Source organism: Lycorma delicatula, chromosome 1 (assembly GCF_047948215.1).
Source record: "Lycorma delicatula isolate Av1 chromosome 1, ASM4794821v1, whole genome shotgun sequence".
NCBI lineage: Eukaryota > Metazoa > Arthropoda > Insecta > Hemiptera > Fulgoridae > Lycorma > Lycorma delicatula.
In genome coordinates this window covers 7,145,499-7,164,383 of record NC_134455.1, presented here as the reverse complement: position 1 = coordinate 7,164,383, position 18,885 = coordinate 7,145,499, and the positions used below count along the sequence as shown (strand labels likewise).

At 34.3% G+C, this 18,885-nt stretch overlaps 1 protein-coding gene across 2 annotated transcripts in view; it reads left to right on the top strand.

The window, feature by feature from the left end:
* Window positions 1-17,349, top strand: part of LOC142323314 (lipopolysaccharide-induced tumor necrosis factor-alpha factor homolog) — a 69,297-nt gene extending 51,948 nt beyond the window's left edge. For both annotated transcript variants that reach the window (XM_075362832.1, XM_075362919.1), the window contains exons 3-4: window positions 7,711-7,855; window positions 13,680-17,349. In XM_075362832.1, coding sequence (XP_075218947.1) covers window positions 7,711-7,855; window positions 13,680-13,782 — 248 coding nt within the window. In that variant the 3' untranslated portion in view covers window positions 13,783-17,349. The remainder of the gene's footprint in view (window positions 1-7,710; window positions 7,856-13,679) is intronic.
* The last annotated feature ends 1,536 nt before the right edge of the window (window positions 17,350-18,885 follow it).

Below are 18,885 nucleotides of genomic sequence, written 5' to 3'. Positions count from 1 at the left end.
TCCGAACTCGGACATCCCATCGGGGTTTCCCTTGCCTCCTCGAAAACATACTAATCACCTCTTCCGGTGATCAGAATTTTTCTCCGCTGGAGAGCACCCTTCCAGTCCCTATTGTGATCAAATGTAATTTGCCTCATTTTCCTTCTTAGTAAAAAGAGATCTGCACTATGAAAAAATCTGATATGGACACCACATGACTTCCTTGTACATCTATTAAATTACATATACACATTTTTGCTGCACTTCATTTAAACTTATTTCATTTGAAACTGAGATATGATCCTTCAATTCTTTAATAAAAGTCGACAGTTATACAATTGCTGAAATATAAGTTTTTATTAACATCAAATATTTATACAAATATTAATTCAACAATCTTACCTTTGGTATCCAATATTAAAAACGTTACTTTAAGCATAAGTCAAAATTAATATTTGTAACCAGTATACATAAGTTCACTAAATGGAAAAGTTTAATTATTATTAACTTTTTTTAGTTTAACTTTAATTATACGACACACCAGAAATCTTATGCATATTATGCACAAGTGAAAAAAATGTTCAATAATCGCTTTAAATTAAACACAATTTAAAAATGTATTTTATTTTTCTTCAAATAATTAAATAAAAGGATTTTTTTAAAAATAACTATACAGTTTTTATAAGAATTTGCTAAGAAATTACACAAATAATACGATTTTAAATTATAATTTTCAATTAATATTAAATAATCAGATGTTTCTGCAAATCTATTATTTTTATTTTATTTTACTTCTAATTTTATTTTATTAATAATTTTTTTTATACATATATATATATATATATATATAATAAAACTATATATATATATAGTTGCATCAACAATTGTAGTCATTAGCGACTACAGTAACACTATCATGTAGTATTATATAAAACAACAAAAATCATAAAGAACAAAAATAAACAATAAAGAAATAGGAACAATAAATAACAAACGTAGACAAGTGACAACAATAAATACAAAATAAAATACATAAATTGACAAAAATCACTAAATCATATTCTTCATTCCACTGTAGGAGAAGAACCGCAACAGACATTTTATACCTTCGTTCTGGTGTAATAGAAATTTCATATCCAAACCCAGGTCTAAGTTTTGTCAGATGGTTCCAAAGATTGGGCAATCAACAAGCAGGTGGTACATGGACCATTTGACCTTGCAAGCTTCACAAATCTTCCGAGGAGAGCCAAGTAGGTGAGCATGGGTAAGCCTGGTGTGTCCAATCCTTAGCCGAGATAAGATGACTTGGTCTCTTGTGTTGCTCATGTGTTTCTCAAGCACATCCTCCCGGATGTTGTACTGCCATGGGAGGACTCAGCAGCCAGAATCTATTCCAATGAGCCCACAATTTTACACGGACTGATCTCATGAAATCTCTCTCCCATGTCAATAGTATTCGGATGCCATTTATTGCAGCTCTCTTGACAGCCTCATTGGTCTGTTAGTTCCTGAGGATGCCACAATGGCCAGGGACCCATACCAGTATCACAGTCTTATTTATCCTTGAAAGGATCTGAATAATCTGGACAATGGATTCAGAATGTTTGTCGCCCAAGCTCTCAAGTACACTCCTAGAGTCTAATTACTAGGAAGCTGTCATCATTATGGGTTTCAATAACTTACAAGGCGGAGTAAATCGCAGAGGCCTCGCAAAAACACAGAAGAACAGCCATTAAGTGTATATAATATCTCGGTGTCAGGAAGAACAACGGAACAGCCTCATCCATCAGCCTAGACAGACCCATCCATGTAGATGAGAGTGTACCCATTGTACGTCTTGGCCATGTTGTTAAATACGTCTCTTAACAGACTGGAAACCTGTGTCCCATTTATGACTTTCAGATTGGTAGATTTCTGGAGACGCTTGTAAATTCCCTTTTCAAGGATCTTTGGGGCAGGCAGATCTAGTTCTTGGAGATAGCGAAGTAGCCTGAGGCTGAAAGACTGGTAAGGACATCCTTCCTTCAAGTAGCGAAGTGCGAGCGTGTCTGGTCATTTGCCATGAGCAGTTGATCGCGTGTTTGATGCTCTCTTATTTCCTCCTGTAACGCAATGGGAGTTCATCCGATTCCACCAGTAAGCTTGGTATAGGGGAAGTGGCGAATGCTCCTATTGACATATGAGTGCAGGTGTTGTGCAAGTGGTCAAGTATGCCCTTAATTGTCTCTTTCGCAGTCATATACTATAGACCCGTATTCTAACTTCAAAAGAACAATGCTTCTGTATGTGTTCAGGATGATGGATTTATCCGCATTCCAGTTGCAAGATGAAATGAGTTTAAGGACATTCATTCTCCTTAGACATTCAGCTTTGGTACTTAATGTGTCTCAAAAAGGTCAGTTTCTCATCAAAAGTTATGCCAAGAAGCCTAATCTTGTTTGTTCCCTTTATCTCATCTTCACCTAAGTGCAGTCTCACCAAGTCTTTGCATCCAACTGGTTGCCTAGAGAAAACAATAAATTTGGACTTGGTTACAGACAATTTGAAACCACTACATTGTGGCCCATCTGTCCAACGAATTCTGCATTATTTTCCTTGTAGTTCCAATTTCCTTACCTCTGCAGGTGATAGTGATATCATCAGTGAAGATACATTTCTTAACTGGCAGAGTAATATTGTCAGCCACCCCATTTATAGCAACCAAGAAGAGCAGTACACTTAGGACAGATCCCTGTGGGACTTCGTTTTCAATTTTGAAGATCTTTGAAAGGACTCCATTAGTTCTACAAATCAGTCATTTACTCAAAAAATTGGCTATAAAGCACAACATATTTCAGTTGAACATCATTTTGTAACAAGGTAGCAATTACCTTCTCTCTCCAAGCCATGTCATAAGCATTTTCAATGTCTAAGGTTACAGCAAAAAGGTATCCTTGGAGGTGAAATGCCTCATACACATCTGTCTGTATAGATACTAGGTGGTCCATGGTAGATCTCTTTTCTCTGAATCCATATTGGTATTGGGAGAAGAATTTGATTTTCTCCAGATGTCATTTCAGTCTGTTATTTATCATCTTCTCCATCACCTTGCAAAGGGTGCACATTAGAGCAATCGAACGGTAGTTCTCTGCTGAAGTGATGTCACTATTGGGCTTAGTCACAGGGATGACTACAGCCTCCCTCCAGATCTCCAGAACATCCCTTCCTCCAATATAATGTAGAACAGCTGTAAAAGGTGCTGAAGACCCTCATTAGAGAGTTCACGTATGAAGACATGCAGTATTCCATCAGGTTCAGAGCTAAAAGATTTTAGATGTGCAAGTACATCTCCTAATTCACTCAAGGTGAGATGGGCAATCAGATCCTAGTTGATGTTATTCCATTGAAGTATGTCCTCTAAAATGAATTCAGGGCTGTTTTTAATCCTCAGAAAATTGTTATCAAGGTTTGAGTCACTCGAGTTCCATGAAAACCTGTCACCCAGAATATTTGCAATGTCATAAGGGTTGTGAATTACACGACTATTCTCAATCAGATCATGTATATGATTGGTCTTATACATTCCCTTGATTTTGTGGATTTTGTTCCATACCTCACTTGGGAGTGTTTCTATTAAGTGAGGCTAAGAAATTGCACCATGCTAGACATTTACTATCTTTATATGGCCTTCGAGCATCGTTTTTTATATTCGACAAAGGTTGCCTCATTCTGATGCCATTTTTATCTATGAAAAGCATTTTTTGATGCCTGCATCGCTAATTTGCATTCATTACTCGTATCGTTAATTTGCATTCATTTGAAACGTATTGCACCAGGGAATACGTTTCTTACCAATGAATCCAGACATTTTGGGTATACTGAGTTCAGCACGCATCACAAGATCAGCAAAATCTTTAACATATTCATGTATTTGAGCTCCGTCACCTGTCAAATGTAAATCTTCAACGTTTTTAGTAACCAGTCTCTTAAATCTGTCCCAGTTAGCGTGCTGTAGTTGCCACCTAGGGTTCGCTCTTCTTGGAATACTGGTTACACTGCAGTGTTTGATCACTATTTCAATGGGGAAATGGTCACTGCCGTATAGTTCATGTAGGACTCCCCATTCGTAGAGGTGGGCTGAGGAGACATCACAGATTCTTAGGTCGTGACACTAAAAGTCTCATATGAACTGTTGAGATGTGTATATTAGCCCAGCATAAGGATCTGGCCTCTCGAGGAATCTTTTCACTAACTTAACCGTAGCGTCCAACTTATTGCAGCCCCAACCAGTGCTGTGAGCATTAAAATCACCCATCAGTAGAAATGGTTTTGGAAGTTGCCTAACTATGTCTTCAGTTCCTCTACAGTAAAGTCCCAACTGCTGGGAGATAGATATTACATACTGTAAACGTTCCAGGAGCAAGCGTCAAAGTCACAGCTATAGCTTCAAGGCTAGTATGCAGTTGAATTTCTCTATAGACTAGTTGATCACTAATGAAGATGGCTACACCACCGCTGGCGTGGGAGACATCCAATCTGTTTGTGAGAATGACATTGTAACCTTTCAGAACTATGTAGTGGTTATCCTTAAAATTAGTCTCTTGCAGGCATATCAGAGAAAGACTGAGTCGATTGATTAGAAATTGTAAATTTTCTCTCTGGAGGATTGGGTGACAGAGTTGGAGAATTTTGTCTATATAAAAAGTTCTCCGCAAGTGTGACTAAACACTATTATCAGCGAGCGGGCTGCCATTGAGACTCGGTGGTGCTGTCATTACAGTTATCGTCAGACATGCTCGTAACTTCAGCAGCTTCAATTGACTCAAGACAAGACGTGCCAATTTATTTATTACACGCGTGAACCTATTTTTAATACTTCTTTCTGGTACTTTCAGGTATGTTTCCCAAAGCATATGTATCAGTTCCATCGTATTAGATGTGTGTGATCTCGTGATAACTCTAGTACTGCTAAGTTATCCCTGTAGCATTACAGGAAGCTTTTGAAGTCTACGTGATTCAAGACAAGGGTTGTTATCCTTGGCTTGCAAGATTTCTGCTAGGGGTTCCAGACCCGCGTCAAGCCTGTCATCATCCTTTTTTGGCTTCTTGCATCTTGTTTTGCTGACAGGTCTCTGGCTAGGAAGATCGTTCAGCGCCCCTACTGCATTCCCAATGTCTCCATGATGATCATATGTGCTAGAGTTGGTGGACAGTGTCCTCTTCTGCGCCTTACTCGGAGCACCTGGAGGTTGGCAAAGATAAGGAAAACCAGTCTCTAAAATCTGGTCTGTACTCCCTTGAGATGTTCCCTTGCTGGTTGCAGACTTGAGATGTTGACAGGTTTCCCTCTTGCAGGTTGCAATTTGCCCTGGTTGTTTACAGAGGAAGCAGAATACAGCATCAGCCGAGAGATATATCCGGTTCTGTGAATTATCGTAGGTTAGGTCCATGGTGCTTAGTAACTTTATAAGATATTCAGGGTGTGCATATACCTGGCGACGAAAACTCAGAACACGTTCGTAGCCCAGTACTGGGACAACAACACGCAGGGAGGTAATAGCTGATCCAAGGTGGATGCCAGAACACTTAAGTTCTTCCTCTAATAACTTATTCAGGATAACTGGGCACACATTAGAGAGGACTACTATTTGAATTTAATTAACAAAGGGTGAATCTCCAGGAGGTGGTTCCCAACATTGACTTTGTTGTACTTCTCGGTAATTGATTTAACAAGATAACTGTTTGCCAAGTAGATCTTAGATGTATATACAATGTTGTTAGGAGTAACCAGTTTACCAATGGTCACGATATAATGTACTAATCAGAATATCTCCTACGGCATCCAGTATGATGGCTTGAGTTTTGCTTGGGTAAAGTCAGTTTCTGGGCCATGGTAGCATAACTTCCTGGTCTCTTTGTCTGTCCAGTAAAACGGGTGTCATTCTCTGAGTGATCAGCATCATTCAATTGGTCACCATGTTTACTCAAGATTGTCTGTGGTTCACTTTTGTCAGATGTCTTCCCACAAACGTTTTTACAGATCTTTTCTTGGTCGGTCACACTCATAACTATTCCCTTGTACTCAAAGGAAACAGCACAGTTGAGATATTTATTTACGACGATTAGCTGGGCCGAATGTCGAAACAGTCAAACTTGAAAGGTTATGTAGGGTTATGTGGCTGTGTTACCCCAATTATAGAATATTAATGCTCCAGCGGGCCATTTTAAATATTGTCTAGTACTTACCAGCCCCAAGACCAATATAAATACAAATAAAGTCACAAGTAAAATAAAAATAATTAGGAAATGGGTCACTAAATTAAATATATAACTAGCACATCACATAGACAGCTGCTCTATTTTTTTTTTATTGTTAGTGAATTTTTATTTATTGTAAAAATGTTTTACAATCACGGGTTAGTAATTATTAAATCAATATATTTGAATTAAAAAAATAAATAAAATTAAAAAAAAATTTAAAAAAACAAAGGGAGATGAAGTCTGATTTGAACCGATGTGCCTTCCCTTTAATATCCGAATATTTCATTAATTAAAATTTTAATTTTGATTGCAATCAAAAAGGGAGGTGCACAACTAGATGTTGCAACAGTGCTAAATCCAAAATTTCAACATCCTACAGCTAATCGTTTTTGAGTTATGTGAGATTCATATGTACATACAGAAGTCACACCAAAACTAGTCAAAATGGATTCAAGGATGGTCAGAATTGATATTTCTGTTGAAATATGAAAACTGAAATGTTTTGTGATCACAGTACATCCTTTACTTTGTACAAGGAAGTAAAAATAGTGATCTGAAAATTTTGATCCTGTTTTCACTTCCTTCACTAATTGTAATAAAAATTATTAATAATTTTCTAGGTCAAGGTACATTATTGCTGTATTCATTATACTGGCTCCTGAATTTCCATTATCTGGTTTGTGCTATTTTTTGTAATACCAAAATACTTAAAATTTATTCATCTTTTGCTTTACTTTATTAATTCCTACTGTATCTGAACTTAATCTAGCCATTTATCTTTTTAACTTGCCTAGCTTATCATTCATGTTCGAAGTTCTGGCATTTTGTGCTAAAGTTTTGAGTCTTAGTCTTCTTGTTGAATTTGTAATGAAATCCTCATGAATTGTCTCCATCCAGAGATTCAGTTGAAAAGTATTTTACGTAACAGAACATCATAGTGGTTTATTAAAAAGAGGAGTGAAAAAAAAATTTCCAGAAAGTACATCAAAGCCTAAAGAAATCCAAAGAGTACAGAGAGTACTAAAAGCTTAGTGCGTACAATACTTACAGTCTGTTGTGCAACCCAAATCCGCTATTAATGTTTGGAAGTTATTGAAAGTATTAAGCCAGTTATCAGCAACTACTCCTTTGTCTGGCCTTTCCTCAGAGTTACACGCAAGCTTCCTCATCAACATCAAAGAGGTTACAATGAGGTTTTATAGGTTAAAAATTTTTATCTGTATAAAATTGTTTGATTTATTAATATTTTAAAATATGAGGTTCTCTGTTTTATAAAATTTGCAAGTAGTTTTATGTATTGTATATTTGCACAATTTAAGTGTGTGAAAATAAAGAAGATAATTAAATGATATCCATGGAAAAGTAAACTAATTATTTGAAATGATGATGAGTTGTGAAGATTTATCATGGCAGACACTCTCAGGTAAATAATGTGAGTTCTTAGAGTATCTTATTTTGCATATTTTATTAGATCTTAACCGATTGTTATAGGACCAGTTACAGTTGTTGTAGAACAAGGATTTGCACCATTTCCACAACGGATGACTTGTCCTTCTTGTCATTGCCCTATTGAAACCAGAGTCGAATACCGTCCGAATAGTAATACTCATCTTATTGCATTGCTTCTGTGTTTCCTGTAAGTATTGGTTTGTAAAAAAACCTGATAATCTATAACTGTTAAGTGTATAAATTATTCAAGTGTTTTTTGTATTATGTAATTGCTGATGATTTTTTGATAATGTGATTTTTTTCTGTCTCCTGGTTAATTTACTTTCAGAAATCTTATTTTGGTGGCACCAGTTATAAAGTAGTGATGTGAGTGTTCAAATGATACTTCTCTAATGCTTAGTTGAGGACCACTTGTATAACATTTTCTTGTTTAACCGTAAGTTGCTCTACGGGGCAATTAACAGTAAACTTATCCATTGAAAAAGATTCCTGAGATTGTAAATGATGAAAAAGTTATGCGATGAGGAATTTTTCTTTGAGAAATCTTTTTGTGTTTTGACCAGGGATTTTCTGAAAAATATAAATAAAAGCAATAAGTACATATTCTTTCTTTGAAAATTGAAATGTGATCCTAAAGTCATGTATTACAAAAGATACTGTACAAAATATACTGAACTGTATATTTAACTCAGCATACAGTTAATTCAGTTAATTTTATTACGGGGCTACTTTATTATGAGGTCATTCAATAATTAAAAAGACAAATGGCAACAATGGAAAAACTATTCAGTAGAAAAACAAACTGTTTGACATTCAACTGGGGGCACCGCTGATGTAGACATTATCCATTTGAAAACTCTTTTGACTATTTCAAAATGTCAGCTGTGATTGAAATATTTATCACAAAAGAAACAGTCTGCTCTGTACAAGTGGATTGAAGAGTTAAAATCTGCTAGCACAAACGTTACTGATTCTCATCATATCAGAAAACCAGTAAAAGTTTTGACTGTTGCATTGTAAAATTGCACTAATGATCTTATTCTCAACAATAAGAACACTAATGCTGAAATGGACAGTGTCTATTTCATTATCCATGATTAACTGAATTACTACAAAATGTGTTTAAGATGGATTCTGAGACATTAAATCAAAATCATGCAGATAACCAAATTCACATTTTTTCAGAACTTAAGAACAATTTTTAGTGGAAGGTAATGCTTTTCGTAGATCTCATAACAATTTATACTGAAACTTGTTTTCGTCATTTTGAGCCAGAATGCAAACTTCTGAGTACAGAGTGGAAACATGGCCAGGAAAAATTCAAAAACTACGCATCAGCTGGTGAAGTGATGCTAATGGTTTGTTGGGAAGATAAAGGCCCAATTTATTGCAGTTATTTGGAAGACCAACATATAATCATCAGTTAATACTAATGTGAGATGCTAGAAAATAAAGTGAAACCTTCAGTGAGAAGGAACCATCCTGGTTATCTCAAAATGTGTAATTCTTATGCATGATAATGCCCAATTCCATTCCGCTTAAAAGAAGTAGGAAGCTATTTAAAACTGGATCAGGAGGTGTTGGCACATCTACCTTACAGAGCTAATCTTGCTCATCAAATTCTTTTTTTGTTTGGTTTTCAAAGAGTTTTTATATTTTACCAAGTTTCGCAACAATGATGAGGTCAAGAATGGCTCAGACACCAAAGTGAACAATTTTTTACTACTGGAATAAGAAAGCTCACAGTAAGATGGGACAAGGGCCTAATTGTAGCTGGGGATTAGTGTTCATTTTATTGTCATTGATTAAATAATAATTTTTTTGTACCCAATTGTCTTTCTTTAATAATTGAACTGTCCGTGTCAGAATGAAATTTTGAATAAATATTCCAGTATTTTTTATCCACCTAGGCAGTTAAAGTTTAAGGAAAATATTTTTATCTTAATCATTTATGTCTATTTTGTGTTGAAAAATGTATTTTCAGAGAGACCTCAATCATTGAATTCATAGTAAGCAGAAATTATTTGAGTTAAGATACCAAAAGCTTAAAATTTAAAATGCCATATTACTTTGAAAAATGTTTACATCCAAATTAATTATTTTATCAATATATACATTATTAACAGTGCAGCTAAGATTATTAAATATGTTTTCATATTTTCTGATAATAGTAATTATAAATTTTTTGTTATAATCATTTTGTTTAGAATTTTTATAACAATGTCTTAACTTGTGTAATTTTAAAAATTTAGTATTTTTTTTGTATGAGAGAATTGATATGGGGTACAATGAGGTACCTTCAAAATGTATTCTTAAGAATAAAAATAGGAAAGAATTCATTGAGATTAAGATCTTTAAGATCTCAATTTTTTTTCTGCTAAGATGAAATACCAATATGTGTATATTTATATATGTATATTTTAATTTTACATGGTATTAATTATGATAATTCTACCGAATTACTCTTAGTATTCATTATACTGTTAACTTATTTATGGCATTAATCGATTTCTGTATTTTGAATGAAATTAAAGGGCTCTAATGGTATAGAAATATTGGTACGTACGTATTAGCCTGTTGACCAATAAATTGCAAGCTTTTGGGTTATTGTTAATATCCCCCAATGTAACCATTACATTACCATTTTTATAACCATTTATATTTATTAATTTTATAAATATAATTTAACCAAACCTAATTTTTGCTTGCTAACCTTGACTAATTAACACAGTAATGTTTTGAGTATTTAAATAATAAATTCAGTAATTATTATTTTTTTTTTTTTTTGTTTCACATACCCCGGGCCAGATCCTGCAGTTAAGTATAACACAGCTCAGGGGAGTGTCCTACACTCTAACAGGCCTCCACCAGGCCCGGCTATGCCAACCCTGGGTCCCTCTTGGGGAGCTGGGAGCAAATGAAACAGACTCGTCCTATCCGGACCCAAGCACTGTGACGCTAGGTATCCCACTCCCCATGACCTGAAACATCTGACCTCAACTTCCTTGACATAGGTGTGGCAGTGGACCCACTTTATCTTAATTCGTTCTTCCATCAACCTCTTCATCGCACGTTGGCTAGTGATAACCGTATTTTTAGTTGAGCCATATGCCAAATGCACCAACGTGATCCTTAAGATCTGTGCCTACTACTTTCGCCACTGCAGGCTGTGTCTCTTGGTCAGAGGTCTCAAGCTCGATGTCCTGTACATGGACAACCGCCCTCTTACCTCCTCGTGATTTATAATAATCAACTTGGAGGCTGGCTGCTTTACTCTGCAGAGTGCTCCTCAACTCTTTCGCCTTCTGCACCTCTTTGACCCTGATACACAGCCCCTCGTTAACTCCTTTCCTTATTGACAAAACCTCACCAGCCTCCTCCTGTGATACAGTCTCCTTCATCCTTCGCCACAAGTTGTAGGTCTTCCCAGCCGCCTTCACTATAATTGTGTGGGTTTCACCAACTGCTGGAGTGGACCTTGCGATCCCCGCTGCTGTAGTTCCCTGGGCACCAGTGGTCTGCGGTGGGGTAGGACTGGATGCTGACCTGATCCCCTCTCCTTTGAAACACATATAAGACCAGCCATTGAACATACTGCCCAATTCTGCCCACCAGCGGCAGAAAAACCGGCATCGGCGATTCATATTGGATTTTCCTCAAGGACTGTAGAATAACCCTTAGGGCAGGCAGGTCCCCTGCTGATGAGTCAAAATATAGACAGAATTTCCTATGTCTTTGCAGCTCATCATCTTGCCACAGGATCTTCGACTTCTCTTCCATAATGTCACCCAGTCTAATGTCATTCTGCAAGCTCGATGGATCACCAGAAGACCAGGCTCCCGATAAATCACAGAATTGACAAACATCAGCCTGTATTATTGCAAAATTTTCCACCCGCATCACTTCTCTTGGCCAGCTCAAAGCCGCTGCCGCTATTAATTTATCATCAGACATCAGCCGTGTCAAAATGCTCTTCATTTCCTGGTCCCTCCTTGAGGTCTGGCTACCTCCATTTGACTTGAAAACCATGCTACACAGACACTGCAGGGCGGTTTGGAAGTTGCCAAACCAGCCAATGTGACCTCCATCTTCCTTGTCAGTTTGCTTAAAGTCCTTGAGCAGGGCCTTAATCTTTTGTCTAGTGTTGCTGGTCTCCCCCACCAGGGCTTTCAGCTTCTTATCCTGTGCCACTATTCCCTGAAGGACTGTGTTGAAGTCACCGTAGAAGCCTCCTGGCAGATATCACTGCATTGTGGATGGACGTTAACACCACTGCCAGCGCCTGCTGGCAGTGATGTTGACAAAGGAATTGCCCTTCCTTTGTCAACTCTCCTTTTGAAGTACAAGGACTTGCAGCATTCCCACAGGACCTCTTCTTTGACCCTGTCTCTGTGGCGATTTAGGCTGCTGTCGCATAAGCTGGTGTTGTCTCAGCTCACTCTTTTCCATGTCTACTTCAGATACAGCCGTCATCGTCCGTGAAACTACCCAATTCTGAGTGCACAATGCCAGATGGCAGCCGATGATTCAACTGCCTGATTGGTCCCTGGAGGTGTTGTGACCATAGTTTAATTGCCTCAGGTTCACCATCCGAGTAATTTCAGCATGAACTGCTGTGGCAGAACCCAAACTATGGCCATTTGATTGAAGGAAACAAATGTCCTGCATTTGTGCTCCAGTCTCAACGGCTCCTGTCGGAGAATTATGGGTTAATTCACCGCTGGCCAATCAAGACACCAATAGAAACGGGATGATGATCCTCCTCAGTCTCATAGTCCTCTATATCAGTCATCTTACTCGCAAAAGTTGACAAAGTTAAAAAAATGAACAATCAGGTGTAATGAACAGACTAGGAAATGAAGCAGTTTATACTACTAAAATCGTTATAGATCCTCTCAAATGCACTAAAATAATTCTGCATAGCCTTGTTGCACTGTTAATAATCGCAGTTAAGGACAAAAATGTATTTATATTGCCAAAAACAATAAAATCGAAGTCTAGCCTAGATTACCCTGACAATGGTAGACTGTAAGAAAAAAGTTAATTTTAACACCAAAACACAAAGGAATGCAAAAAACAAAAATGAGAATGCAAGAAATAACAAAACTATCAGAAAACTATTTAAATAATCAAAACATTACTGTTAATTAGTCGAGGTTAGCAAGTGTAGGTTAAGTTTGGTTAATTTATATCTATAATTATAAACAATAATGCTTATGTTTTTAATATGTAAAATATGTTAATGATCTCTTCATTTTGAATGGTTATGGTCGATGACCATAATGTATACGGTTATGGGACCATAATGTATACGATTATGGTCGACAGGCTAATATGGAAGTACCCAAATACTACACACTCAAGGTAATAAACTGTACCCAGCATTTTTAAATTTGTTATTCATTAGAGGAACTATTAGATTACAAGGGTGAATTTTATCGTGTTGCCCAGGACACAGTGTTGCTAATTTGGTTTTATGATTGAAATCAGAGGATATGTTACTGATGCAAAATAGTAGCCACCTGATTTTAGAATAACATTGACTTTTGTTTGTTGCTGTGTTTTTGTTATGCTTTAATCATAATTGATTTGTCATTCAAAAATTATTTGTTTGTCTCCTGGCAATTTATTTTTATGTTTCATTTGTATTACTTCAGAAATGTTAAATGTGTAATAGAATTAAGGACAAATAAAATTATATATTACTGTCACAAACATAAAATCAAATTTAATTTAGGAATTACTTAAAAAACAATTGGCAAGATTCATTTTTAGATATTTAAACGGTATGATATGTGATTTTTTGGCTTAGCCGATTCTACATATGCTGGGAAGTACATGGATAATATTTTCTTAACCTAATCATTCAATCAACTACCAATTTGCCTCTCAAATTTGTTAATAATTGGTAACCCCACAACCCAAGTTATATCTTAAATTACTGTTATTATTATTATTGTTGTTGTTTGTTTGTTTATTAAAAGTGAAATATTTAAAAAACTTTTTTCCAGATTTTGGCCTTGTGCTCTATATCCGTATTGCATAGACACTTGCAAAGATGCATTGCATTATTGTCCAGAATGTGGAACATTTTTAGGGACCTACACGAATTGATAATTGATGATGTAATAAAAACATTCTAAACATCTAACTTTCCATAAGCTGCTCATCCACTACCAGTTTGGCATCAGTATATAATGCTGATTTTTATGATAGTAATATATTAATTTTTCTATTTTTCATTATTTTAATTACTTAATTGACGAAATCAGACATTTACTTGCTAATGAATAGTTGATAATCTTTATTCATAATGTTTTATTTGAATGTATTTTTTTTAAATTGTATACTCTGGTATTAAATATCAAATTATTACATTTGAATATACTTACTGTTAAGTGTTGATATTTTTTCTGTAACTATAAAAAGTAGTATGTTATGTTAAGTAAAGGAAATTGTCGACTACTATTAATGGTGTTGTTAGTATATGTATTTGTTTAATTTTGCACTGTGATTTTTTTTTATTTATTACTATTCATTTTTTCAGGTAGAGTAATTTATGTTTTATTATTTTCAAAACTGAAATTATTTTGTGTTTGTTACATAGTGGTTGTCAGTGCTAGCTGTTGTATGATGAGTGACAATCATTAAATCTAAAATATCAAATTTAGTAAAGCGAGCTGTTAAATTCAATTTCATTAATAGTCTTAGTTAAGAACAAATCAGTTTGTATTGATAGTGAGGCTTAAATTATATGTGATCAGTTTTTACAGCTTTGGTTCTGCTTTCTTACTATTTGTGAAGTAATTAGAACTTATACTGGACTGCAGCTAGCATTAGGGTTCCACTGTGTTAATGAGTTACATTACTTGTGTATCACTACTACTGTCATAGGTGTTAGGGTATCTTTAAGAATATAGTTTTGTGTCGGTAATTAAGAAACGTGATCGGTTTATTTTAATGTACTTTTTCCTTATTATTAAATGAAAATATGCGTATTTTTTTTAATTCAGTTCTACTTACATGTAAGATTGTCCAAACATAATTTATTAAAAATTAAATCTGAAGTAATTGTGTTTTAGGCCTTCTTTGTTTTAGAATATCATATCATGTTATAGATGCAATATTTTATATTTTTTAGATCTGATCATATTTTTAAATAAGTTGTGTAGCTACTATAGATTAGTTTTTATAAAAAATTATCACAGTGATTATTACGTTATATAAATTTATTTTTTCTTGTGCGTAAAATTAATAATTTTGCTATATTTAATTAAAAAGTTGATAAGATACTTTACCTTGTTTTAAATTATAAAACCACAAATTAAGTAGTAAGTTACTACTTACTATTACTTTACTGAATTTGGTGGCTTTATACTTATATTTTATTTTAATATTTCTTAGTTTTTTCATTTTGTGATTATTAATTGTTTCAGAAAATCAGTCTTGTTTGACCCATTTCTGTCTTATTATGTAATTATGTCAAATATTACAATTTAACAATATAAATACAGTGCATGATAAGTACAGTCTATCATTTATAATGAAGGCTTCAGTAGGTTAGATAGTATGTGGTGAGATACTTCAGCTTTCTTACTATTTGTGAAGTAATTAGAACTTATACTGGACTGCAGCTAGCATTAGGGTTCCACTGTGTTAATGAGTTACATTACTTGTGTATTGAAGTAGAATAGTAACTTACATTAAGAAAAGAATATTTGTTTCAAACTAAATTAGGAATTAGTGCTGCACTTTTTTGTGTGTTAACAGTGAAGCACCTGAACTAATGTTAGGTGCATCTTGAAGCATCTTTCACTACAAAACTGAAAGAAGTGGTGGTTCTGTAGGCAATTTTCTGCGGCTCAGCACATTTCACTTGTCACTTGTGAATACGTGCCCCTCTCCTCCTTCACCAAACCGTTTGCATAGTGGTGCTTTTTTTTTCCAAAAGCACAATTTGCTGTGTATGACCATAGATGAAGGTTAAAAGTTGCTTTCAGATGAATTTCATCTCTTACAAATTAAATACACACTAACAATTCTATTTACTATAATTTTACAAATTTATGGCCAGAATCTGACCACATTTTATAATATGACACTTCATAATATATGTAAATATGATAAAATCAAGAACCATATTCTATAAAAAAATGAAAAAAAATTCTCAAATTTTACATTTTATGATATTTATTTTTCAGCAACACAAGAAAAATATATGAAATAATTATTAAATTTATCATGTTTTAAACTTCACATCATTAAATATGTTTAGTTTCCAAAATAATCATAAGTTTTGAGAGGAAAAAGTGCTAGTAGAGTTCAAAGAGAAAACTAGTTTATATGAATACAGTATATTTATTTAATATGCCAACACTGGCAGGATTGGAAATGCGTGTGTGTGTGTGTAGTGTATGCGTGGTTACATCATGTAATTTTGATGACTAGCCAAAGGTTTTAGAAATTGTCCTGAAGTCTCCATCCAGTTTCAGTTGAGTAATAGAGTAATACATAATGCATATAGTGAGCAAACACTTGTAAATTTTGCTTAACAAAGTTTAAAGTTTATTTTGCTTTAGCCACTAGTTCTAAAAGCTCTTACAAAAGAATACTGTTAGATTTTGAATCCCGCCTGCTTCCATATTCATATGACAACTATTCTTTTCTTAATCTGTGAACAAGAATTAGACAGAGAATGATGATAAAGAAAGTGGATCAAGAATGTAAAAGCCTTAAAAGAAATGAAAAAATAAAGAATTTTATTTAGCAGTTATATGTTGTTCCCCCATTATTTATTTACTGTTTATATTTTATGTTTAAAGTGCATCTTTATCTCTGCTAGGCTTAAGTCTTTAGATGAAAATATGTAGACAGGAATGGATTAAACATGTTATTTGTCATTTAATTTATTTTTAAATAACTTAAATTTTATGCACACTTGTGCCTTAGTATGGTGTTCAGAAAAAAGCCAAACATTCTGTGTGTGATATGGTGTTAATGTATTATTAATAAATGTATTTTAGTTAGTGCATCACTCCTGGAGGAGGTGGTAAATCCCAATCATAGACAGTGGATCGTCTCCTTCTATCCTCTATCTTGTTTTCTTTCTTCTTCCTTGGATAAATACCATGAGGATTGTGTTAGCCACTGCTGATGTGCCATGGACAGTACGTGTTAGTGAAGCAGTCACTTTTTCACTGGACTCTGCTAGGTGGCAAATGTATCTATGGGACCATCCAGGGATTTTCCTTCTTGTTTAGGGCTGTACCAAATTCCAAACTAGTAGGTAAAGCCAGGCCTTCTATTCCTAAAATCGAAAACTAGTATACTGTATCATTGTTATTTCGATTTAATTCCATGAAAGTAAAAGTATTGTTATCTTTTTTATAATTATTTTAATAATTTTTTTTACCTAGTAAGTAATTTACTGTTATTTTTAAAATTACATTCCATGTATCTGAATTAATTTTTCTTATCGAATGTAAAAAAAAAATTCTTTTATATTATCTATATTTATATATAATTTTGTTTTGATGAAATACCAGATTGTTATTACTATATTTTTATTATTTTAGTTATTTTAAAATACTATTGCATGAAGATTGTGTATTTTGTATATAATTGTTATTGCTGTGTATTTGTATAGTAAATTGCATTAAATTGATCTTTTTCAAATAACTATCCCAGTTAATAATATGAATGTTTTTTTTTTAAAAACCTAGAGTTAAGAAATGAGACCTCAGCCATTGCAGCAATTTTTTTATCCTTAGTAGTCACTGCCCTGTTGTCATTTTTAATTAATTACATTAATTGCTTTTTTGTGCCATTTTCTGCACAATGAAAACATGTTGAACTACGTCAGTCTCAAGTCTTATTAAAAGTATTGAGAGAAACAGTATATAAAATCAGCCAGAATTTGGTAAAGCTGTGGAGTTAAAAAAAGAAAATATAAGGAAGTTACTGAAATATGTAAGAAAACGATCAGTTATAGTAAGAAATTTGCGATAATGAAGGTACAACACGTACAGCTGATTGATATACAGATGGCTAGAAATTTTTAACCCTCTTAACCCTTTAACATATTAGTTATGCAGGTAACTGTAACCCCCTATCTGCGTGGGTTTTTTTTAAATAAAAGTACAGAAATGAGCATGTTTGTTGAATTTACTTTATTTTAACTTGTGTATAATATTTCAAACTTTAATAGTAAACATTCTAGAATACCGATTAATAAATCCTTTAGCATGAAACAGGAGGTATGTAATTAGCTTAAAAGGTTTTGTTAGTGAGACATATCTCAAAATGTGGATTAATTCACAAGTCAGCTTCACAGTTAGGACACCAGTAGGAAGAATCCTTCCTTTTTTACGTTTTTATAGCAAACAACACATCTCTTTTGAGGATTGCTTTTTTACCTACAGCTGTAATTCTCTTTGGGAAATGTTGGTCAGTCAGTCTGGATGGAGAAGGCTTGATTGTTGGCCGTCCACAAAGGGTTTTTGTTCTTACAGTGTTGTTGAATAAGTTCACTGATTAGAGATAATCTAAATGACAGATGATTTATTGTTTGGCGATTCTTCTTCCAAATTATATAAGAATTTAAAATTGTAATATTTATTAATCTTTGAAAAAGTTTCATGTAACACTTTTTCTTACATTTGCGTTCAACAGATAACATTGTAACTGTTAGTCATGTACATCTTCACCACCCATCTACTTGTAATGTAAAACAATAAATGGTTTCACTTCATTTACTTTTGTGTGCTTGTTAGTCCTTTCTACAAATTCCACATTGTGATATGTGGGTATGAATGAAACTAATCATGTTTCATGCCATTTGAGGATGGACACATCATCAGAATGTGTTGCATACAATTCACCTTTCAGTCATTTTTTTTTCTTGTGGTATATTCTTTCTTCTCAGGTTAAGTGTACCAACACAATCAGTATTTTTATTTTTTAGTAAATGGGCTAAATTAGGATTGTTGTATCAATTGTCCATCCACAATGTGTAACCTTTACCCAAAAGTTTTTGTTTTTCTATGAGTGTGAGAACTACACTTTCAGATTTAGTTAGCCCATCGTAGATTAGATTTGAATCAAACCGCATATCTTTTCCAGTACACACAATGAAGGACCATGTGTAACCAATTGTTGATTCACAAACTTAAATGTTTTTTTGCCACATTTTGCTGCCTTCTTAGGCATGTACTGACG